We start from the raw sequence: 24,313 nt of genomic DNA on the forward strand, positions 1-24,313 counted from the left end.
TAATATAAAACTGTAATCTCAGTCTATCACTGTTTCTGTGAGTGGTGTTTCTACAAAGCAGACAACCTTACAGTGGTTAAGAAGCAGGTTTTAGTATTCTGCGACTTGTTATTAAAAGTGTAAGTACTGTCAAGGAGGAAAAGTACCACAATTACCAGGCACATTCAATCTGTTATAGGAACTACATTAGACCATTAGTACACGGTGTAACCTTAGAAACACTTTTCTGATGTTCCTTTCTTCTGGGCATCATAGCAACCTTCCCACAGAACTGTGTGCTTTTACGTGGGCAACACCAAACAACAGAGTGAAAGTGTGTATTAGATGTTCACTTTACCTCTTAACTCTTGATACAGATAGCTGCATGAATACGAGTCTTGCTGCAGTCTTGTCAGTGCAAAACAGGAAAAGCTGTGACCAGACTTAGACGGAAGAAGGTTACACCTCAGAGAAAGGAGATGGAAGATAATAGTAGAATAACTGGCAGGGGAAAGGTCTGTGTTTTCTACAAGCAACTTGTCCAGTTCACTTTCAACACAACTAGGGCTGGGTGCTGAACTCGATACTTTTAAGGGAACCATTCGTACTACCGCATAAGGATTGAGCTTAAATCAATCAGTGCCAAGTTTTGGTACCCAAGAGTACACCTGAGTGAGAACGCAAGGTTCAGACAGGAGGTGGAAGCACCGCAAAACGCTCCAAGGCTGCCCGCATATTCATGGCCGGCTTCCGGAAAAAGGTGTACATGCTGCAAAGTGCCCCAAAGCAGGCCACGAAGCTCCGTTGGCTTCCCAACGAGCCAAAACTATCACTGCAATAACAGTAACATTTTGATAACAATCACTGTGTACATGGATGCGCAAAAATGACCAAAAACACTGTAGTATACATGCCAGGCCAGTAGTTGGCAGTTTGACTTTGTATTGAAACAACATGGGCCTGCGTACATGCGTTTTCTTCTATGGAGCGGTGAAACAAACAAAATGGCAACCGAACGAACGTTTGTCTGGACAGGACGACAAGGTGGAGTTGCTACAGTAAATCTACGCTTTGCTTGAGAAGCGTTGCTAAATTCAACAGGGTGAGCAGCACAAACAGAGCTCCGAAGTCCGCCATTGTTGTTGTGATGGTCGACTTTCACGCGAATGCCTAGTGACTGGAACTGTATTGCACATGTGTGAAAAGTCTCCGTTTTCAGAGGAGCTGCATATTGCAAGTTTACATGACAATGGAGACGGTGCTGTTTCCAACAAATTGCACTCTGGAATCCGTTTTCAAAACGTTGCGTTTTCAAGCACCTAAAACACCGCTGTCATGTAAACCATCAGCCAAAAACGCAACCTAAGTTTACCGTTTTCGGTTAAAATCGTTGTCGTATAAACAGGACTTGAACCGCATCGTATCAAAATCGTATTGTGGCAGACTTTGTAATATCTGCAAGTATCGTATCGTTGTCCAAAGAATCGATATAATATTGTATCATGATATTCCACCCCTATGTGGCACCAGTACTGTTACTGATTCAAACATGAATAGTATCCAACCCTGTGCATTTTTATTTTTCACTGTGTTCTTAAACTGACTTAAATAAAGGCAGATAATCTTCATCATCCAACTCTAATGGACAGAAAATACCTCTTTCTGCTGCTCACTTAGGAGAGAGTTTAAACAGACCAAAGTGTCTTTATACCAGCACAAACACACTGGTTCACTAACTTCAGTGCTCTGTCTGCGTTCAAAGAGCATATGGATTTCACACAAAACCAACATGGAAGCACTGTGGAACCCCTTCAGTATGTGCCTTTTCTGTTTGATCAGCTGCGAGTCAAAACTAAAGAGAGGAGTCAGCATAATTACTCAGACAAGGAAGTGCAAACAGGATGCAGCAGATCAGATGTCGATGTGACACCACATATATCAGTCAGAGGTGCCACACAGCTCCTGAATGAATGAGAAACAGGTGACTGCACTGGAATGACAAGTATGACTATAATTATGTAGTATGGCAGCCAGACAGCAAGCAGCATGGCAGAGGTGATTTGTGGCAGTCTAACTGTGAATGAGGTCATGATCTTAAGCACAAAACACCATGCTACAACATGCTCTTTTAAAAGTGCGTAATAAATCATGTATCTTTAATAAACTACAATCACTGTGTGTCATTTGTATACTGCGCTCCACCTAAGCTCTTCTATATTTAGCCAGCCGATGACGCACTTATGAATACAATAAAAACAGAGGCTCGGCCACGTGTCTGTGTTATGACTAACACCCACCTATCTTTCACTGCTAACCTGACAGGAAGGACCAATCCACATAAGCCACAAAGCGAGGCGGAGGAGGAACAACGAGCAAGGCCAAAGCACATGTAAAAACCACAAAACAAACTGCGGGAAACAGGAAGCACGAGTGTTAAGAAGGTGACGAGGTCAAGATGGTGGATGGAAACAGGATAGACAGGATACAGGAGTGGACAAAAACATAAAACCATGCAGAGTAAAGTTTGGTGCAGGAACAGTCATAGTTATGTTGTGGAGAGAACAACAAGTCAAGTAAGATGTGCATGATGAGTAAACAAATGATGATAGGTGGAAAAATAACTTAAAATGAGGAGTACTTGGAGAGCCTTACAAATGGTTATAAAGCAACTCAATAATTGTTTAAATGGTTAAATTCATGTATTCATTAGTAAATAATTCAAACAAAACTGGATTTTTATATAAATAAATAAAAACAACAAATAATGTTTAAGATATACTATGCGCAATTTTCCTAAAAAACGTTGTCATACAAATGTAATCCCTCTCAGTCGTCACTTATGACCCACTCTGAGTGTGTTGCAGTTTATTTTTCTGGACTGACTCTGCCCTCTGCCTGTATTTTCATATTTTCTGTGCTAGCAACGATCCTTGGCAACGCAGCTGAGGCTGGGACTTTATAAAAAGGTAGCAACCAGGGGTCTCATTTATAAAACAATACCATCCAATAGTTGTTTATATGCATATTAACATGCTAACAGTATGCTGACATCTTAAAATGCTAAATGTGATGCTAAACCTACCATCTAATAGTTGTTCATATGCGTATTAACATGCTAACAGTATGCTAACATCTTAAGATGCTAAAGGTGATGCTAAACCTACCATCCAATAGTTGTTCATATGCGTATTAACATGCTAACAGTACGCTAACATCTAAGCTAAAATGCTAAACGTGCCAAAACATATTTGACAATTTCTACAATCAGGCTTCCATCTCACCATCTGCGTCTCTGATTTCCCATCTCCAAAATGTTCATAGGCATGGGTCAAAGTGTCTCCTATCAAGTCTGTTTTTATACATCACAACTCTTGCGTGGGAAGTGGCGTACGCCTCTTTCAGGCCTTGTTATGTAAGTACGCAATGTTTATAAATGAGACCCCAGGTGCCAGAGCATTTTTACATACTTTATATACTTAGCATAATACACATATTATTTTTATTTTACTAATGTTGAACATTGTAACATAGCGCACATATTTTTATATCTTTAAATACTTATTTTCATTCTTCTGATTTCTACTTTAATATAATTCTCTTTGCTATATATCAGAGTGACTGTAACGTATCACAATTTCCTCCTGGGGATCAACAAAGTATTTCTGATCTGATCTGAAGCAGCACACATCAAGAACACTGAAAGAACCTGCAAATATAGTAGAGCAAAAGGCCAAGTGGACAAAGCTTGTTCAAAACAAGAGTGAACCGGGGGTTGGCTTTCACTTCCCTTGGTGAACACTGAAGGAAAGGACGGACTCAAGAGTTGGCCTGTTTCCTGTTGGACAGGTAGGTGCAGGCAGTTAGCTTAGTTAGCTTGCTAAGATATTGGCTTTTCCATTACAACAAATGTAATATTACAACAGCAGCTAGCATTAAAAGCGGTGTAAGGAGGAGGGGCCAAGTTTGAAAGCTGCGTTTACAAACAGTAACCAACAATTTCTGCATCGTATAGCTTTAATGACCTGGAGAAATTAAAATTTTTCTAAGAATCAATTTAATAATAATGCATCTGAATTCACAAATAATTTAAACTACGTAGCTTTTAAATGGGAAAACAATTGTTTTTCCTATTTTTAATTAGCTGCCGCTCAACATATTTTGAGTACATGAGCCAGTTAAATTTGCTGATGAAGACCATGAGGTTTGGTTGAAAGGTCTGACAAAGCTAGTATGTTACCTTGTTGAGATAACTTTGTATGGCTTAGTTAGTGACGCTCTTTCAGTGCTCACCTGCATTAGTGAAAGCTAACATCAAATTCACTTTCATTTTGGAACAAGCTTTGCTGCTTGGTGCTTCGCTTGCGATATTTCTTTTCTTTTTTTTTTTTTTCCGGCACCATGTCCGTGATGTTTGAAGCTTCCTCTTGGATGCGTGCTGCTTATACATGTTGCTACCTTTTCATAAAGTCCTGACCTCAACTGTGCATCGGTATTTGTTTGGGGCTATACACACTACAGCCCAGAGGTTGCAGCCAATAAACGTCCTGACCTACATAGTACATCTTTAAGGGCCTCCCTTAGGTCATCAGAGCCAGCTCCATTTGCTGAAGACCATGAGATGGGGTCAAAACCTCTTAAGGCTAACTTCTGAGCTCAGGTAATTTTGTTACTAGCAGGTGACAGTAGCCAAATTTCCGGGCCATTTTATATCAGTTAATAGTTTTCTAACCATTTGTGAGGCTGCTTCAGTGGAAAGGGGGCAGGATTATGATGCTGGATGGACAGATGAATGACGCTGGGCGGCAGGTGTCTGTAGGGTGTGACAAGACTGCATGGAGAGCAGCTGATGGGTGCAGATGAAGATGAGGAGGGGGCAGATGGCAGAGCGACTGCACCATGGGACAGCAACACACACGAGCGAACACACACTTGATGCGTCTTGACATCAGCAGTGGGGTGACTCATAGCCAGAGCAGCAACGTGTGTGCTCAGCAGGAGACAAACTTGATTTTGGACTTCAAGACGCAGCAACAGAAAGAACAGGGGGAGCAATGGGAGGCTCACTGAGAATTCAAGGAAAGGTCCTATCTGATTGGACGATGAGGGTTGGTCAGGCCTGGGTCTTGGAAGGGAAGCTCAAAAGGTCCAGGACCAATCACACAGCTTGGGGGGACACATCCCACTCTCCCTACCTGGGGAGGCAGCGTCCCCATCCAGCAGGTTGTCATCCTCGGTGGTGTGGAAGTCCATGATGACGCCGGCTCCATCCAGCAGCTCCTCGTCGCTGCTGGCGCTGGCGATGCTGTTGTAGCTGTTCCTGCAGTAGCCTCTGTGGTACAGCTGCTCCGACTCCATTTAGCAACGCGCCGGTGCCCTGGATGATAAGGAGGGAGGGAGGGAAGGAAGGAGGGGAGTGGTGGAGATATACACACCGTGTTGTGAAGATGCTAGATTATAGAGTCTACAAGGTGAAGGGGGTCTGTCAGGTACACAGATGAGAAGGGGGTGTTGTTAATGTGCATACTGACACACAGGAAAACAGGACACACAGACAGTGACGCTGGGATGGAGAGATTTAAGTCAGACACACATTCATAGTCCAGCAAAAAATCATCGGCACACCACAGGAAACAGATTCCAGAGCTTGTTCTCAGACAACACAAACCTGAGCTCAAAGATAAATCATCTGGTCACATCCTGTTATACCCCATGACATTTCTTGGAGAATGAGGCAACTGGTGCCTTCACTGGGAAGCCAAGAGAAAAATAGTGCCCAATGTCCTTTTTCCATGTAATTTTCAAAACTGTTAAAGTCAAGTAAAGTTAAAGTCTCAAAGACCCCCGTTTCCACCATGCGACACTGTGAACATCGCTCAGGAATGGCCCAAGGAATGTGACAAAGACCTCAAAGTGTCAACCTGACCTCCAAATTCCCCAGATCCCAATCTGAATGAGCATCTGTGGCATGTGCCGTTAACCCACCTCACAACCCACTGGACTAAATGGATCTGCCGCCAACACACTGGTGCCAGACACCGCAGGACACTCCCAGAGATCCCGTATCCATGCCTCGGCAGGACAGAGCAAAGTCCGATCCAAGGAGGCCCCACCTTGGATTAGGGGTACATCTGGGGTAGCGGCACATCACAAGAATCCTTGAGCAGATTGGGACCTGGGAAATTTAGAAGCCAGGTCGACACTTTGAACTTTTTGTCACGCTCCACAGGCTATTCCTGAGCAGTGTTTGCAGTGTGGCACGGTGCTTTTTTCTGCTGGGGGGCCACTGCCATTGGGGAGTACTGTTGCCTTGAGGGGGGGTACGTTGTCTGCAACGGTGTTTGAGTGGGTGGAACATGTCAGGTGGCATCCACTGTAGCTGCTGTAGTGTCGCTAACACTGGACAAGGACCAGGAATAAGTGAGGTAACAATAGCAACTTTATTCTGTTTGGCCTTCATGCATTCATCATACTGCAGAGTGTGGTGTTTTCAGGTGGTTGAACAAGTTGACTGTTTTGATATATATGTATGTTTCAATGTGTGCGAGGGCGCTGTTTTTGATTTTTCTCGCAATTCGTAGAGGGTCATAGGCTCAGTCACTATTGTGTTACCTCATTCAGTGATAGGTAGTGACATAACAGACATTTATCAAAATGAAAATTTTCAAGATTATTAAACGTCTGGAAGCCTCTCACAGACCCTGCCCCTACTGCACATTAAGTCCTTCATTTCCAACATTAATCTTCTACTGTCTGTGTTGTGTTTTTAATTAACATCTCCAGTTTTAGCAATCCAGGTAAATTGCCTTTTATGTCCAAGAGTTCTTGGCTGACAAAAGGTGTCAACTGCCAATACAACTGGTAAAAATGACAGCACAGACACACAAATACAAATATGTAACTACGTCTTCAAGGTCCAGATAACCTTGAGCAATTAGAGAGACAGTCTGACAGGAATATTGGAGCGCACAGTGATGGAAGAGGGAAGAGTAGCAGCTTCACAGCTGCTACTCTTCCCTCTTCCTAATTATTTTCCTTGAAATAACTATGTAATCTGGTACTAAATACAAAGACAGCAGAGTGTTGGAATGCACTATTATGTGCACACAATACAACATATATGAGGAATAAGTACCCAGTGATAAATATATCTCTTATTTGATTTTGAATTGAGATTTGAACTTCAAAAAGATCCCTATTTTTAGTACTAGAGCTGCTTCAATTAATTGATTAGGTGTCAACTACTAGCCTAAATTAACCGCCAACTAATCTGATAGTGAACTAATTGGTTTGAGCAATTATTCAAGACAAGAAAAAGGAAAATTTTCTCTGATTTCAGCTTCTTAAATGTGAATATTTTATGGTTTATTTTCCCCTCTATTAAAGTAAACTGAATATTTTTGTACTGTGGACAAAACAAGACATTTATGGACATTATCTTTGGCTTTAGAGAACAATGAACGACTTCTTTCCCCCACAATTTTCTGACCTTTCATAGACCAAATAACTAATCTATTAATCGAGAAAATACTGACAGATTAGCAGACAATGTCCTTCTATTATTTAAATATTAAAGGTAATGTGGATTTAGATATTAAAACTTGTTTTTAGAAGTACAGTTGTTGTGGATAGTACTTATATGCTTTGTGAAATTCTTAAGATTAGTTTTTTTTTCATATATTCAAACCTTTATTTAAGACCCAGAGAATCAACTAAGGGAGACCTTTATTTTCAGTGATGCCGAGCATGAACAAAGACATAAAGAAAATAAAAATAAATAAGCAAACCTAAAATAAGTTCAAATAAACACATAACTAATATGCAAACCAGTCAAAATAGAAATCATTTGTCACAAAACAACAAACAATATACAGCTAAGGGTTAAAAGGTAAAGGTACAAGTTAAGAAACATGCTATGGAAAAGATTTAAAGTTAAAAGCAAGGCAGAATATAGTTTTTAAGGAAGAAAATTTTAATTACAGAACATATATTAGATCATTTTAATCTAAATAATGTAAACCACTGGGTGCTTAAAACTGGTATGAATTTAGTCGCAGTTTAACGACTGAAGTTTGTTTGCAATTTTGGAAATGCTATAGAGTTACATGTATTCATTAAAAGAGAATAAAGTAAGGGAACTCCTTTAAAATTGGACAACATGTTGGTGATATTGCATATAGCTACGGTGGGAATGAGCTTTCTGGCTTTTTTACTTTTGTTTCTGTCAGATAAAATTTGAACATATTTGGCAGTGATGTTAAAATGTTCCATTCGCTGCACAGCCGAGTGGTGTATTTATAGCCTGAAGGATTAAATGTCACATGAACACCCTCTCCACAATGAGGATGATTATGAGAATAAAACTGATGGACCAGAGAGAGCAGATCTGTGTCGACACGCAGCACCTCACCTTTGCTCAAACCTTGCCCCCATGTGGAAGAAGTGGAAACTACACCCAACTCTGTGACTGCAAAGACGTGATCTCACATGATTCTCAAAAGGCAGAGAATGATGACAGTTAATGACTCCTGAAATTAAGAAGATAACCTGATGATAGTTAAAGGGCCATCAGCCTCAGGGAATGAGTGATGGAGTGATAAAGAAGAAGAGGAGAGTTCAGAAGAAAGACATTTAATGTGCCCTGCTGCTGCAGTCTGACTGATCTTCACTAATCCGTCATGGTTTGACAGGCGACTCCTTATTCCTCTATGTCTCTGTGAAAAAAGGCCTGTGCCTAATAGATTTCTAAGCCCCCTTCATATTGACCTGAATGGATTCGACGTAACTCTGCTTGATCTTGATTTTTCTCTCCTGCAGTGTGATGTGGACTTTGAAAAGTGACATTCAGGGAAAAAGGCCACAATGAAAAAGAAGTGGAGACAAAGAAAAGTTGGGGTCAACTCCATTGATTAAGGACATGAATTCCTCTAAAAATGTGAAGAGTGCTTTTTTAACTAAAAGATGCTTTTATCTAGTGCAGACTGTAAGTGAACGACAAGGCCAGAGAACACAAAATGTAATTCAATAAGAGGTGAAGTACTTTTTTTTTTTTTTAAATGTAGTTTCAGGGTGAATGAGAAATTACGTTACTTATAAAAGTTTCTAAACTTTCACAAACCTATCTTTGGCAGCTCTGCATTACAACTGGATGACAAACCTATTTCCATGGACAATTTGTCAGTCAGGCTCTACTTCTGATTTATTTAAAGGGAGAGTTCGATCCAAAATCAAAAATATATTTCTTAGCTATTACGTGCAGTGGTACTTATCGATCTAGACTGTTTTGGTGTCAGGTGCAGAGTGTTGGAGATATCAGCCTTAGAGACGTCCACCTTCTCTCAGCTTGCAGAGCTCACAGAGCAAAAAATAAAGAAAACAAAATAAAATAAAACAAAAAACTCAACGTCAATGTCTCTTTCCAGAAATCATGACCTGATTACTCAAGATAATCCACAGACCTTGTTGTAAGCAGTTTCATGTAGGAACTATTTTCTGTCTACCGAACTACACCCACCAAATATCACCACACAGAAGAAAGCGTGCATCTACTGCTAGCTCACCTAGCACCACCGAGCTAGCTAACATTACCGCTCAGCCGAGGAGGATGCAATTAATGTCTACATCCTGCACTGCCACAACCACGAACCTCTCGTTCATTAGTAGATGCACGCTTCCTTCTGCATGGTGATACAGTTGGCTCCAACTAGTGGTGTCCGTTTTGGTTATTTTTCTTCAGATAGCCTGACACCCATTAACCAGTAACTAACCCATGAGTTTTTAAGAAAAAAAAATGCAAAAGACTTGAAATACAAGAGGCCTTTTCTATTAGTCCGACGTTTCATTAACTCAGGTTTAGTGCCTCATTTCAAGTATGCATTTAGAGACAGTTAACGGCATTAACATGCAGAGACACAGTGCCCACTGCCCACCCTCCTGTCATCACTTGTTAGCTAACGTTAGCCTTGTCCACTCTGCACTGCGCACCATCTGGTTCCGGTGGGATCTAGCTAGGTACCTATTTGGAGATTACTGCTGCTAACACTGTCCCACGGGAGAAACATGGTAGCCACTCTCCATATAGCGCCAGTGGGTAAGGCCTCATTTTGAGTGGCAAAACCTTTTAGCTCTTTTTAACTATGTTAGCACAACTAGCCGTGCTGACTCTGCTAACAGAGCTAACAATGCTAAAGGGGTTTTGTGGCTCAAATGGAGTCGCTTACTCAGGGTGGGGGTATGACTGGAGGGTGGACACAATGTTTCCAAAACCAACGCTCTTGGGTCGGGATGGCGTTACTCAAAGTAATCACAGAATGAGTGGCACTGCTAGCTAATGTTAGCTCCCACCAAACCCAGTTGGTGTGCAGTGCTGTGAACTGGAGTAAAATTAAGCTGTAGACCGATGTGTATAACTGGTCAAAAATATTCTTGGCTTGTAACCAATTAATGGTTAAACATTGACACCAAAATAATCTAGACTCATGAATAGCACTACAGATATGAAAAAAATATATATAGAGTCCCTTTAATATTTAAAAACGCCCTGCAACAGCGTCAACCTGTTACCTTTAGATGTGTGGTGTTGCAGTGAAAGTCACTCTCCACTGACAAACATATCCAGACACTTTGTTATGACAGTGCTACCACATCACAGCACAAGCTATCATGAACAAAAGCCTTCTGCAAACGCCAACAGTGAAACTGAAGACCGCTAATCCTCTCTGGCACAAACTCTATAATGTGAGGCAAAGAGGGAAGAGAAACTTTCCCTGCGCCAACAATCGCACTGATTCACCATGAGACAGGACTTCCCTGTGAGCCATATCGAATCAGCGTGGCCAGGAAATTCAATTCAGCTTGTTTGCGGAGAATGTCGGGGCGGAGATCGGCTAGGTGAGCCCGTGTGGTGTCGCTTTTTGTCGCTGATGATTTCGAGAATACCCACTTTATCACACTAAACTTTCTTTGCCTTCTTCAACTATTTTGTTTGGATTAAACTAAGCTTTTGTGGCTTAGTTTGAACACACACTTGAGCTCAGCAGAGGTGCTGATTCATGCAGGAGGATGAAGCAAAGAGAGAGTATAAAATGCATGTTAAGGTTTGCAATTATCTTCTCAGACAGACGGTTCTGGTATCAGATGAACTGCTGAGCCTCTTAATGATGGTCTGCTTTAATTAGACACGCCATCTTTTGTCCTATTTCCTTCTGCTGGTGACACTTGATAGCTATAATTATGACAGCCTGCAGCACAGTCGTTCGTGTTTCCCTTCATTCTTTGCAACAGTCATCAAAACAGTAATTACACCACGGAGACCACAGTGTGTTGATTATTGAGCAGCTACAACCCCACAAGTCAGACTTCATTTTGCTGTTTGAGGACGTGGATAAGCTGAGGAGAGGGAGGAGTGTGTGTGACAGTCGATAACAGCGGCATAATCAACGGCGAGGGAACAAAACGTTGCTGATGTTACACAACTAGTTGAGCAGCGAGAGGGCCGTTATCTTCCTCCGGCTGGTCACTATGGAGGTGTTGCCCAGGCGACTGTTGCTGGGATGTGACTCAGCGTTTTGCCTTCCCTTCTAACCGACAGGCTCACACCTCCTCCGTAGATGGGGCCGATAAGTTGACACGCATCCTTCAAAAGGCAGCGGGCAATCGATATATGGATCGCTTTGTAGCAAAACATCCAGCGTAGCAGATCCAACACAACAGGGAGCTTTCACTCCTCACAATTAAGAGCACTTCAACAACATGCAGCACTGACTAACTGCTCAAGTTGTGCCTGTAATGTCAATGTGGGAACATAATACACAGGAAAACATGCAAAGAACTCGCTCTTCACTATTAATGTGGCACATTATAAGATGTAATTACAGCTTTCAACTTAGAATTCATCTAGTATCTTTTCATTTAATCATTTAGTTGACATCATGTGCGCCTGCACATCAAGTAAACTCAATTAAATAATCAGTCAATGATATGCTGTTGTCTTCAGAGGAGAGAAAAACAAAAAACAAAGGCTCGATTGAAGACAGAAGAAGTTCCTACTTTTACAAAATGAATGCTAAAATATGAATAATACATGTCCTATCTGGCCCTGCAGTGAAACTTAAAGAAATGCAGCCATTCAAGAAATCCTCCAGTGAGGGTGTGCGATCAATGAGGCTTTGTCAGATATCAATTTCATCCAGCCCACGCCAGTCTGAGAATAATATTTTACTATGGAGACAGCAGCGGATGAATCCTAGAATTTAGAAAAGGGAGTCTGATTAAAATCTATATCCAGTCTGGGTGAAAAATCTTCTGTAGGACCCTGATTTCCCAAGTTTTTGTGTCTAAGTGACGAACACACTGTCAATTTACGTTTACAATTTAAGTGTTTGTTTTTGCTCCTGACAGGCTCAGATTGTTAATTTAAGTGTCTAACAACCGTAAGGAAAGGATCCCTACAGAGATAGACCTTGTTGTTAAAGAGTAATGTCCTTTTTGTTTAACCAGAAACGGCCCTGAAATCGCTATCGCCAAACCCACCAGACTCCATTTAAAAAAACAGTGATTTTATCCCTGTAAAATACACTTTATTCAAAGACGAGAGAAATAAAATAAAACTCACAAAAGCCATCTTGGTTCGTCTTTCCACTGTTTCAATGAACATCAACTGAAGTTTGGCAAAAATAAACCTATAATTTACCCAGTTAGATGTGAAAATATGCTCTTTCTATACATGCTAAAATGACAGTTTTTTTAAATGGAGTCTGGTGGCTTTGCTGGTAGTGATTTCAGGGTTGTTTTTGATGAAACAAAAAGGATCTTACTCTTTAACATAAAGGTCTATCTCTGTAGGGATCCTTTTCATAATGTTGTCAGACACTTAAACAACAATCTGAGCCTGTCAGTGGCAAAAACAAACACTTTCAGAGGACGTAAATTGAGGGTACAAATGTCTCAAGTGGTTAAATTGCAGCCTGTTTCATAGCTGCAGCCCTGTCGCTCAATACTGGACCAATTTCAAAAGTCCAGGCTGATGCTTTCATCTGACAAATATACGGAGGTTAAAGTCAAGACAAGTTATTTAGTAAGACTCAAAAACAGTTCCCTTCGCCTACATGTGTAATCTGACCTTTCACTTCCATGATGAATAACATAAGAGTAGGTGATCTTACACACTGACAAGAGGAGAGAGAGATAAACGCTCAGATGAGCTGTCATGACTGTCTGACTGTGAATGAAACTCTAAGGTCATGCTTAACGAAATGACGACAAACACTCCAGACAGACGTAACACAATCAGGGGCGCTGATTAAACCAACAGCCGTGGCAAATCAAATAAGGAACGTTGCAGTGCCTTTGGTTTGACCTGTCTGTAACTGCTGGGTGGAAAAAGTAAGCCACCGCCATGCGCTCTTGATTCTGGCGTGAGAGGACGGCCAGGTAATCATAAATCATAAATTGAATACCAGAACAGTGATGGAGTGAAAAGGTAATAGCGGCCGGATAAATGTTAACCTGAGTTTATGTCTAACATGAACATTGTTTGTACTGTCGGGACATCTTGTACTGTCTTGTTTAGTGAGTAGAGCTGTGTGAGACTGAATTAAATTAATGTAAAAGTGGATGTTCATCATGATCAGGCTCACAACTACTCACTCACACAAGGTATCTGTTGTTGTGTTTCAATTTTCCCACGAATATGACATTCAGAGCTTAGTTAGTTTGAAATGACACTCAAAATCCCAGCATCCCAGCTCACCCTACACAAGCAGACCCCCCCCCCGACCTAATTATTTTCACCATTAATTGATTAATCGTTAAGTCTATGAATTTTTTTGGTATTCTTTGTTTGTGTCTTGTAGTTTTTATTCTGTGTCCTCAATATTTCACTTTGTCCTTATTTTTGTTGTAGGTCTCTGTCTTATTTTGTGTAATCTCTTTTGTCAGCTTAAAAAAAAGTCTATGAAATTTAAAAAGAAAAAAGTGAAAATGCTCATCACATATTCCCAGAACTCAAAGTGATGTCCTCAAAATGCTTCTTTTGTCCAACAAACTGTCCAAAACCCAGACTATTTTGCATTTTCTACATCATACATCACTTACTGTAATAAATGACAAAGCAGCAAATTCTCACAATTTTGCTTGAAAAATGACTGAAACAATGAATTTATTATCAGAATAGTTGGCAATTAATGTTCTTTCGACTGACTAATCGTTGCCGCTCTACAGAAAACCAGCAAATATGAACTTTTAAAAGGTTGTAAACAGTAAGTTTCTGATTGTTTGCCTCCAAAATAACTTACAAATGAATCAACTTTGAAGTAAGCTGCAGAGTAATTTTCTGTCGATTGAATAGTAAATGTAAATGTGCACAATGTAGGAAAGATATTTTTGTGCCATTTTCACCTGGCATTAAAAAATCAGCCAAGATAAAACTTTTAGAAAAAAAAAAAAAAAAACCCTCAATATTAGAAAAGTACCACAGTAAATATAGTATACTCAGATCCAACTTCTAACACTTGTCTCTGTCTTATTTTGTGCAATCTCTTTTATCTGCTTATAGAAAATAGTGTATAAAATTTTTTTTTAAAAAAAGGAAGATGCTCACCACAAATTCCCAGAACTCAAAGTGACGTCCTCAAAATGCTTCTTTTGTCCATTCAACTTTCAAAACCCAGACTATTTTGCATTTTCTCCATCATACATTACTTACTTTAATAAATGACAAATAAAAGCAGCAAATTAGAACCAGCAAATATTTGACATTTTTGCATGAATTCATTATCAGAATAGTTGCAGATTAATATTCTTTCAATGGACTGAATGACTTATAGTTGCAGCTCTAAAGAATACTAAGAAAAATTAACTTTTAATAAGTTGTAACTAGTGAATAATTGTGTGTCGATTGAATAGTAAATGTAAATGTGTTTGATGTAGGAAAGATATTTTGTGCCACTTTCACCTGGCATTAAAAAATCAGCCTGGGGAAATATTAATAATTATGTGTAGGGTTCTTTTAGACAAGAAAAACTCAATATTAAAACTACCACAGTAAATACAGTAAGCATTAAAAAGCCCAACTTTTGACAGTAAGTTATACCCTATACATTAAGCTAAAGGGTGTGCTGAGGAAATTTTAGTCTGATAACCTTACATGCCTGAATCTGTAGGAAAGAGAACAGCCTTAACAAGCACAAGACCGATTTGATTTTCACTGCTAATGCTGAAAACCAAGCATGACACAGCCAGCATGGCCATAAAAACCCAGTCTGTTCCAGCACAGGCTCAGCTGTTAGCCGTGCATGCTTTAACGTTACATCTGCATTATATGGTGAATATATCCACACTAACACACATCAAATGGAGACTGTTTTTTTCATGCAGTCGTTGGGTTGTGCAGCCTCAGTTTCCCATAGCATCCAGCCAAAGGCCTGAGTCCACCAAAGCGGCAATTTATCCACAGAATGCATCCACAAGCTGACGGTGCATTCACACTGACTGCACAGCACCGACACCGAGCTAACAAGCTAGCCTCTATGCTAGCTGGGACCCAAGCTAGCACCTGTTCAGGCAGTGAGAAGGATGTGAAATCAACCTCTGAGTTCACATCATCTGACAGCGAGAGGAGGATGGATAGATGGCCTCGGACGGTGAAACACACACACACACACACACTCACACACACATCTTTATTCTCCAAGCTAACCGACACAGACGTTAATAAAACGCAACGTACCTTCCTGATGCCTCGATTCCAGCTCGGACACGAAAATTCATCCTTTGACCTGGAGTTGAAACGAGGATTTTTGGGGTTTTCCTACACGAGTGGATTTGACATTCTCCTCATCATGATGGTGTTTTCTTTTTTCAGTCCCATTCCTGTGTCAGTGACGTTCACTTCCTGTTTCCCATCCCAACAGCAGCAGCAGCAGCAGCGGCTCCCACCCACAGTCTCTGTGATGGTACCACAGGCAGGAAGGAGAACATCTGATTAATAATTCATCACTCACTGGAAATCAAACGGCTGGCATTAAAGAAAACACATAATGGAGTCACCAACTAGAAATGATAACCAGTCTTGCTGCGTGGCTCTATACATTGGGCTGTGATATGTATACAGATCCTTTACTTGAGTAAAACTAGTGTAGAAATACTCTATTACAAGCAAAAGTCCTGCTTTTAAGATTTCACTTAAGTCAGGGGTGTCAAACATATGGCCCGGGGGCTAGAACAGGCCCGCCAAAGGGTCCAATCCGGCCCACGAGATGACTATGCATACCTCATTTTAATACAGCTGTGGAGGCTAAGGCCTTGTTTACACCGATGCCGATACAAATAAAACCAGATTTTTATTCATCCCGTATAGAAAAAAAATTCCGGGTTTACACAATCAGTTGTGAAAACGATATCCCTGTTTACACGAAAATGCAAAAACGGAAGCTTTTGGCTACAACTAGCATACCAGGCCAGTAGGTGGCGACACGCCATGTGTCAAACACCATAGAAGAACGTTCTGCGCATGCACAGTGATTTGTTTTCCTCTTGGCACTTGTGATAATATAAAAAAGCTGAAGAACGTTTTAACCTTATGTAGCGTAGTTAGCTGTTGTTCACTTACTAATATTGGGCACAGCAGATGTCTTTGTGCACCGATGTAGCGGTGATGTTGATGCAGCAGTGCTAAGTTCATTTGTAAGCTCGTAAGTAGTCCCAAAAGTGCTAACAATATCCGCCATTGTCGTGGTTACCGGGCGCCTAATGGGCATGTGCGAACTGGGTTGCAACGTCATTGTTTTCCAAAATCACCGTCTATCCTGTTTACACGTTTCCACAGAAACGGATATCTTTAAAAACTTTCACTTTGGAAGCCGTTTTTGAAAATTTCCGTTTTCATCAAGAAAAATGCGGGTTACGTGTAAATGACAGGTGCAAACGCAAAGATAAATACACGTTTTCAGAAATATACGGAACCGTAAAACAGGCCCTAAGAGGTGTCAGGTAGGGATGCACACAATTATGCCTGGTTCACACTACACGACATTTCTGTCTGTTCCGATAGTCACCATGTCAGATTAGGCGATTGTGGAGTCTTAAAATCATGCTGAGACCTGGCCGACAGACTACTCCTTGGTCCACACCAATTATCCCTGGTCGTCTTTCATGACGTGTGTGATGTCATCGGGTTATTCTTGTCCTATTTTTATTACTTTTACTATTATTTCAGTCACTGTGCGTGTTCATGTGCCAGCCGAAATGTTGTTGTAGTAACGTTAAAAAGCGCCAGCAGGTGGCAGGAGCTACATTTGAAGTACCATACGCAAACATGCAAGTCACTGAAACCTCCACAACAAGTTCCTGTAAATGTTTCACAATAAAATCTTGTTTAGAAAATGAAGCGATTCTCTCAACCATGGTTATAAGGGGCTTTTAATTTGAAACAAATTCAGGAAGTGTTGAGTTTGAAATGATGGCGCCATGCATTAACTTTATCAAGGCAACGGGAGCGGATAAAAAGTAAAAAGTTAAAGTCTGTTTCAAATGAAGCTGGTAGCCTCTGATGTTGTGATGAGTAAAAGCCCCACCACTATTTTTTAATCTTCTTACTTTATGTCCATCTCCATTATGAGGACGTAACATTGTTTGCTAGCTTGATGCTAATGGCACTATACTCAATAGGTTGACAAAGTGTCTCTGTTGTTTCACACAATCATTTTTCCCTTTTTGCTGTGTTGTGGTAACGTCCCTAGAGGAAATATCTAAAACCCTGGGCTGTTGTTGTCATACAGTTGTCTATGGCAGCAGATCGCTCTGTGTTTCTATTGGTCAAAGTGACGGCTGTGACGGGAAAAGTTGTGAGAACAAATTTTTCTCATTATTCTAAGATGAAATCTCATTAATTCAGAAAAACAAGATCAGATTTTCATTCATTCATTCATTCATCTTCTAACCGCTTCATCCTCTTGAGGGTCGCGGGGGGGCTGGAGCCTATCCCAGCTGACATCGGGTGAGAGGCAGGGTACACCCTGGACAGGTCGCCAGACTATCGCAGGGCTGACACATAGAGACAGACAACCATTCACGCTCACATTCACACCTACGGACAATTTAGAATCACCAATTAACCTAATCCCCAATCTGCATGTCTTTGGACTGTGGGAGGAAGCCGGAGTGCCCGGAGAGAACCCACGCTGACACGGGGAGAACATGCAAACTCCGCACAGAAGGGCTCCCGCACCCGGGATCAAACTGGCAACCCTCTTGCTGTGAGGCGAGAGTGCTAACCACCACACCACTGTGCCGCCCAAGATCAGATTTTTTAAAATTAAATCTTTTCTCATAATTGTGAGATAATAATCTCATTAATTCAGGAAAAAATAGCAGATTTTTTTTTTTACCATAAAATCCTTTTTCAGAATTCTGAGATAATTTTTTAAGAGAACAAAAATAGGGGATTATTATCTCCTTAATTCAGAAAACCAGCAGATTCTTTTTCATGAAAATCTTTCTTATAATTCTGACATAATGATCATGTTACTTCAGAAAAAAAAACAGCAGATTTTTTATGGACACTCCTCTCAGAATTCTGAAATAATAATCTCATTAATATAGAAAAAAAGAGCAGATTTTTTTTCCATAAAAACTTTTGACAGAATTCTGAGATGACAATCCTGTTCATTCAGAGAAACATAATATGTTCTGTACAATATCTATTGTACGTCTGTCCATCCTGGAAGAGGGATCCCTCCTCAGTTGCTCTTCCTGAGGTTTCTACCGTTTTTTTTCCCCCCCCTTAAAGGGTTTTTTTTGGGGGGAGTTTTTCTTTATCCGCTGTGAGGGTCCTAAGGACAGAGAGATGTTGTATGCTGTAAATCCCTGTGAGGCAAATTGTGATTTGTGATATTGGGCTTTATAAATAAAATTGATTGATTGATTTTTTTCCATGAAAACTTTTCTCAGAATTCTGAGATAATCTCATTCATACAGATAAACAGGGCAAAAAACATTTTTCTGAAGTGAATGCATTACGCTTCCAAACAAAAGTATTAATCGTAAAATACAACTGTAGTTGTCAGAAAAATGTCATGGAGTTAGAAGTACAATATTTCCCTCTCTGGAGTACAAGTAACCTGGAAATCCAGATGCCCCGCCCCTAGCAAATTTGAATTTGCTGGCTAGAGTACAAGTACAAAGTGGCACAAAACTATTACTATAGTACTGAAATACTCAAGTAAACTAAAAGTACATGGACACCACACACTGTAAAAATACTTCATCACAAGCAGAGTTGGAAAGTAACTACGTATATTTACTCAAGTACTGTACTTAGGTGCAATTTTGAGGTACTTGTACCTTATTTGATGATACTTTGTGAGGTATTGCCAAAAGTATTCATTCATTTTCCAGAACCGCTTATCCTGTTAGGGGTCGCGGGGGGGCTGAAGCCTATCCCAGCTGACACTGGGCGAGAGGCAGGGTTCACCCTGAACAGGTCACCAGACTATCACAGGGCTGACACATAGAGACAGACAACCATTCACACTCACATTCACACCTACGGACAATTTAGAGTCATCAATTAACCTGCATGTCTTTGGACTGTGGGAGGAAACCAGAGCACCTGGAGAAAACCCATGAAGGAGTTCAAACCAGGAACCTTCTTGCTGTGAGGGAACAGTGCTAACCACTGTACCACCGTGCCGTCCATTTCATTTATTTTTTTACCTAATACTTTTCATTCTGTTTCTTCATATCTGAATTTAAGCATGGAGGTTTTTTTTGTTATTTCAGGATATGTCGAGCAATGACATGACCAATTTCTGGGCCCCACTGGAGAGATTAAGCATTCCATACAGTCATGTGTTACCATCAAGCAACAGGGAGAAAATTAACAATGCATTTTTACTGGAAACAGAAGAAAAACAAACCACATGAAGAAGATGTTTTCCAGGTGTTTGAGTTTATAATCTTTCAGTAGTAACTGATTAATTTCATTACAGAAATGTTACAGGTTAATGTGTACATGTCCATTCCGTACAACAGATAAATTTACATCAGTAATTTACCAGCAACTGCCCAACAGCACCATCTACTGACCAGTATGAGTAACATCATGTACAGACTCATGGTCAGAGAGCTGTTATTCTTGATTGTGAGTGAGCTTTACTTCCCGGGAATGAGATTATCTACTGCAAAGATAAGATGACTCAGAGGTTCAACCAGAGAAGCAGAGAAAACAGAAAAAAAGAGATGGCTGACTTCCACTTTTGCCACCACTACTCCATGTTTGCATGGCGCTGATATTTATTCATTAACAGCATCATTTGACAACAATGTACGCTTCTTTTCGCATGTTTCCATCATCACATTTCTGATTAAAAAAGATGAGAAGTGTCTCTCTTTTGATCTGTCATTAATCAAATCACTTGCAGTGTTCATGATGCAGCGTGACAGAACTCGAAACAACCTGACTTTGAACTTTGCACTTCTCTTGTGGTCAAGTCTTCTCCAGACTCTTATAGAAACCAGTGTCTCTGCGGTGCTGTTGGACCGGCATGTTCATTCTGGTGCTGCTGACCTTCTCCAGGTCGATCTCCACCAGCACCATGCCCGGCTTCTCCCCTCCACAGTCCCCCAGCACCTCACCCCAGGGGTCCACCACCAGGGTGTGGCCGTACGAAGAGCGCTTCTCGGTGTGCCGGCCGACCTGCGCTGCCGCAATGACAAAACACTGGTTCTCAATTGCCCGTGCACGGAGTAACACCTGGGAATAAATACATGAAGTTTATATTTGACAGGGTTTAGGCCTGAGTAATCCAGCGAACAATAAACTGTCTTATCATGACTCTTCGCACCTCCCAGTGGGCAGCTCCGGTTGCTACAGTGAAGGCTGATGGGTATGTCAGAATCTCGGCCCCATGTCTTTGCAGAGCCAGAGATAACTCAGGGAATCTCAGGTCATAGCAGATGCCCTGGCCGACCTGTGGCAACAATATAAAAGTGGTCAGAACAAAGACAGAAGCAAACAGATCGTAATGCTGAAGGGATAGTTTGGCTCTTTTGAAGTGGGGTTGTATGAGGTACTTATCCATAGTCAGACTGGAGTACCACTGTGGAAGCTAAGCAATGTACTGCTGTGGACGGGGGCTTTAGCAAATCTATTTTAGCTACCTAAGATAAACAAAAAAAGCAAGAACTGTTTGAGTGTATGCTATATTGAGATTATTTTCATGGCCTTACCTTGCCATCAGACAGCCCCGTTAACTGCTTAAGTTCCCCATCTAAGCTCTTGTCAAAGCCACCAGACTCCATTGAGGAAAACAGTAATTTTAGCTTGCTAAACAAACACAGCAGCTGCTGGTCTACCGCTGCCTCGATCAGTTAGTTTGTTTGTGTTATTGTGTGACTTTGGTGAATTAATTAGTCCTTTAAAACACAAAAGTCACACAATGACAGAAAAAAAACTAACTGATGAAGGCAGCTGTAAACCAGCAGTGTCTGCATTCAACTGTGTTAAATTACTGTTTTTCTCAATGTAGTCTGGCTTTAACAAGAGCGATATAATGGCTTCAGTTCCCTGCTGTCTGACGGCAAGGTAAAGCCATGCAAATATTCTAAATATAGCGTACAACTGATGTAAATTTTTTTAAGTGGGACTGTTTTAAAAAATCTGTTGTGTTTCTGACCCGTCCACAGCAGTACATTAGCTTAGCTTCAGTGTCTGTACTCCTTTCTGCTTCTCCAAACTGGGGGCGTGCCGACACTGACTACAGATAAGCATCTCATACAACGCAACTTAACAAAATATCCAAACTATCCCTTTAAACTACAGTTTGGAAGCTCAAAATGGATCCAAAGTATGCCCGAAACACCTTCTCAAATAAATTCCATAATATTAAATAAAAATTGCCTTTTTGTTTGTCCAATTTTTAGAAATCTCCTACTGTATCTTACAATGAAAACAGTTCAAGCCTACAAGCTAAAGCTTACAATCACTGATTTAAATATGTGTTTCTCTCCAGTATACTCAGCCCAAACCTGACAGATAAATACAGTACATGTCAAGATAAATTTGTCCCATGGACTGTTGGGAGTATCTCAAATGACTGCTGGCCTATTTCGGAGATACTGCATTAAGGTTTCATTCCTTAACTTATGTGCATTTACAGTAAATCTTGTGATACTATTACCTTGACAAATACACCTCAGTATTTGGTATTAAACTAGTATATAGTGGTTTTCGTCATGGGTATGTGACACGTCAAGTGAGCACTGGTCTTCTTGTAGCACCAAGTCCATGAACAAATTTCATGATGAGAGCTGTTCTTGATAGAGGGGTCTCGGCTTGGAGTGTGCCCCCTACCAGCATTAGACCAATTAATAATAGATACTCCTTTTTTATAATATATTTGTTAATATCTTTTTAATGTTGTTTTGTGAGTGGACCCCAGGAAGACTAGCAACCACTTTGTAGAAGCTAATGGGGATCCGAATAAAGAATGAAGAATCTCATAAACTGACACCTTGCCGATGGGAGTTTGGACCGGAGACATGAGGGAGGGTCCAGGGATGGTGAAGCCACTTTCCTTAAGGGATATGCCTTTTTCTGGCAGTTCCACATCAAACAAATGGGACTTCCTGTAGACTGAAACAATGTCACCTATAGATGAAAAGACAGTGTGTCAGTACATGTACCAAAAGGAATCATCAAGCGGAAAACATGGACTGTGTGTTTCCTTTAAATTAGTTGGGATCGTGTGTTTCTGTGTCTACAAAAGAGTGAGAGAGACTGTTCTACCTTTATCGTTAATTATGATGTGACTGTTGTAGATTCGTCTGTCAGACTCCCAGTCATGTCCCCGTTCATGAAATCCTCCAAGAGACAGCCACACTCCCAACTGCCTGGGAGAAAGAGAGGTTAAAACACACACCTGTATTAATCCTAAACAAGCACCATTAATTCACATCTAGTACTGTAGTCGAAGGTTGCAGTAGCTGCCTGCTGATGGATTCAGAGTATTACCAGCCGAACTTCCTTGTCTACCATTCCAATATTCACACTATGTAACAATAAATGTACTGAACCCAGGCTGGTTCCCCTTGCTCCAGATAATACAGCATACAAGGTCTCTTTTCTTTTGTTTGTTCATGGTCATGAAGCTATGCGTATATTTTGCCTCAAGACAAGCTGAAGAAACAGGAAGGAAAACAGTGTTGGCTCTGTGTCTTTCTTCATCTCATGTACAAACATGTTTTGCTTGAATAGAGCCAAGACTCGTCTGTATGAGCATCTTGTTCTCAGCCAGCAGCCCACTGAGGAATATCTTCCAGTAGTGCAGGACTTAACATACTTCTTTTTTTTTTTTTTACCAACGTGGGAAGCAGAGCACAATACCTAGAACACCTAGAACAAAGCAAAAAGTGGGACCTCTTTCAATGTTTCCTAGGACCTGGAAAAAACATTTTTGTCTACCTGGCCAGCTGACTGTATCGTGAGATTGTGTCTCCTGTCAGGCTCTCAGACAGCGACAATGTCTCCTCTCGACTGGACCCGATGTAGTCGAAGTTCTCGGGCAGGAAGACCATGCTGGCCCCTCGCTCCTTGGCTTCATCCACCAGCTGTTTACAGGCAGAGAAGTTGGCCTCTTTGTTCGGGGTGACTGTCAGCTGACACACTGCAGCCACTGGGTGAGGTGAAGTCGACATCCTGCATGGAGAAGAGGTTGGTATTATGTCCAGTGTGCAGAAGCTGCATGCAGGGCAAAGATGTCAGGACAAGCAGGGTTGATCAATAACTGCACTAGTTAGTCTGTTATATATTTATTGTATTATATTGCACAGCTGTGGTGATCTATGAACCTCATCTGAACGCAATATCTGAAATAAACTCTATGAACTCTATTCATGCTCTGACTTCCATCCTCCATCTCTCTAACTTTCCTTCCCAAAAAACATTTAAATAACAAAATACAAGTGTAGTCTTTATCATTAGCTTTTGTTAAGAAGACAAGAGGTCAGAAGAATAGACATACCTGTTTTGCAGCTTGATCTGATGTCTCCAGGCTGGCAGAGAGGCCAAATACTTTGCAAATGTTCCCAAAATGCACCTCACCGTGGACATTGGTCAAAGTGACCCAGACAAAGTGTCACTGTCCTTTTTTCTAGTCCATGTTAGTAGCTTAGTTGTGGTTAGTGTGCAGCAGGAAGGATCGGAAAGCTACTTTCTTCTTCTCTGTTGTTTATCTAAGGATTACAACCAGCATTAAGGCACACCACCTCCACCTGCTGGAGAGGATTTGTTCCTGTCGACATCTAGGGTTAGGGAACATCTAGTGTAGAGTGTTGAGAC

General features: G+C 41.0%; 2 protein-coding genes across 6 annotated transcripts in view; both read right to left on the bottom strand.

Moving 5' to 3' along the window:
• The window catches only part of clcn3 (chloride channel 3), a 70,261-nt gene extending 54,399 nt beyond the window's left edge, over positions 1-15,862 (bottom strand). For 3 of the 4 annotated variants that reach the window (XM_033651922.2, XM_033651920.2, XM_033651923.2), the window contains exons 1-2: positions 15,704-15,862; positions 5,172-5,353 (exon numbers count right to left, since the gene is read on the bottom strand). In XM_033651922.2, the coding sequence (XP_033507813.1) occupies positions 5,172-5,334 (163 nt within the window). In that variant the 5' untranslated portion in view covers positions 5,335-5,353; positions 15,704-15,862. The remainder of the gene's footprint in view (positions 1-5,171; positions 5,354-15,703) is intronic. The other variant, XM_033651925.2, reaches the window with a different exon arrangement.
• Positions 15,863-19,904: 4,042 nt separating this feature from the next.
• On the bottom strand, positions 19,905-24,213 carry nit1 (nitrilase 1). Of its 2 annotated transcripts, none has more exons than XM_033651918.2 (6): positions 23,997-24,213; positions 23,438-23,713; positions 22,763-22,866; positions 22,488-22,624; positions 20,820-20,945; positions 19,905-20,728 (listed from the first exon to the last, which is right to left on the bottom strand). In XM_033651918.2, exons 1-6 carry the CDS (start codon positions 24,083-24,085, stop codon positions 20,462-20,464), a joined length of 999 nt encoding a protein of 332 aa, XP_033507809.1. In that variant the 5' UTR covers positions 24,086-24,213; the 3' UTR covers positions 19,905-20,461. The 2 variants fall into 2 exon arrangements, with proteins under 2 accessions (XP_033507809.1, XP_033507810.1); XM_033651919.2 differs by having other exon boundaries at positions 23,438-23,671; positions 23,997-24,210.
• Between the last annotated feature and the right edge of the window lie 100 nt (positions 24,214-24,313).

This window comes from Epinephelus lanceolatus, chromosome 22 (genome assembly GCF_041903045.1).
Source record: "Epinephelus lanceolatus isolate andai-2023 chromosome 22, ASM4190304v1, whole genome shotgun sequence".
In the NCBI taxonomy this organism is placed as follows: Eukaryota; Metazoa; Chordata; class Actinopteri; order Perciformes; family Serranidae; genus Epinephelus; species Epinephelus lanceolatus.

Excerpts from the sequence above, each read along its gene's own strand:
- nit1 (XM_033651918.2), bottom strand. The coding sequence starts at position 24,085 with ATGTCCACGGTGAGGTGCATTTTGGGAACATTTGCAAAGTATTTGGCC. Across the intron at positions 22,625-22,762 it reads CATCATAATTAACGATAAAG|GTGACATTGTTTCAGTCTAC; the intron begins GTAGAACAGTCT and ends TTTCATCTATAG. Across the intron at positions 20,946-22,487 it reads TCCAAACTCCCATCGGCAAG|GTCGGCCAGGGCATCTGCTA; the intron begins GTGTCAGTTTAT and ends TTGTTGCCACAG.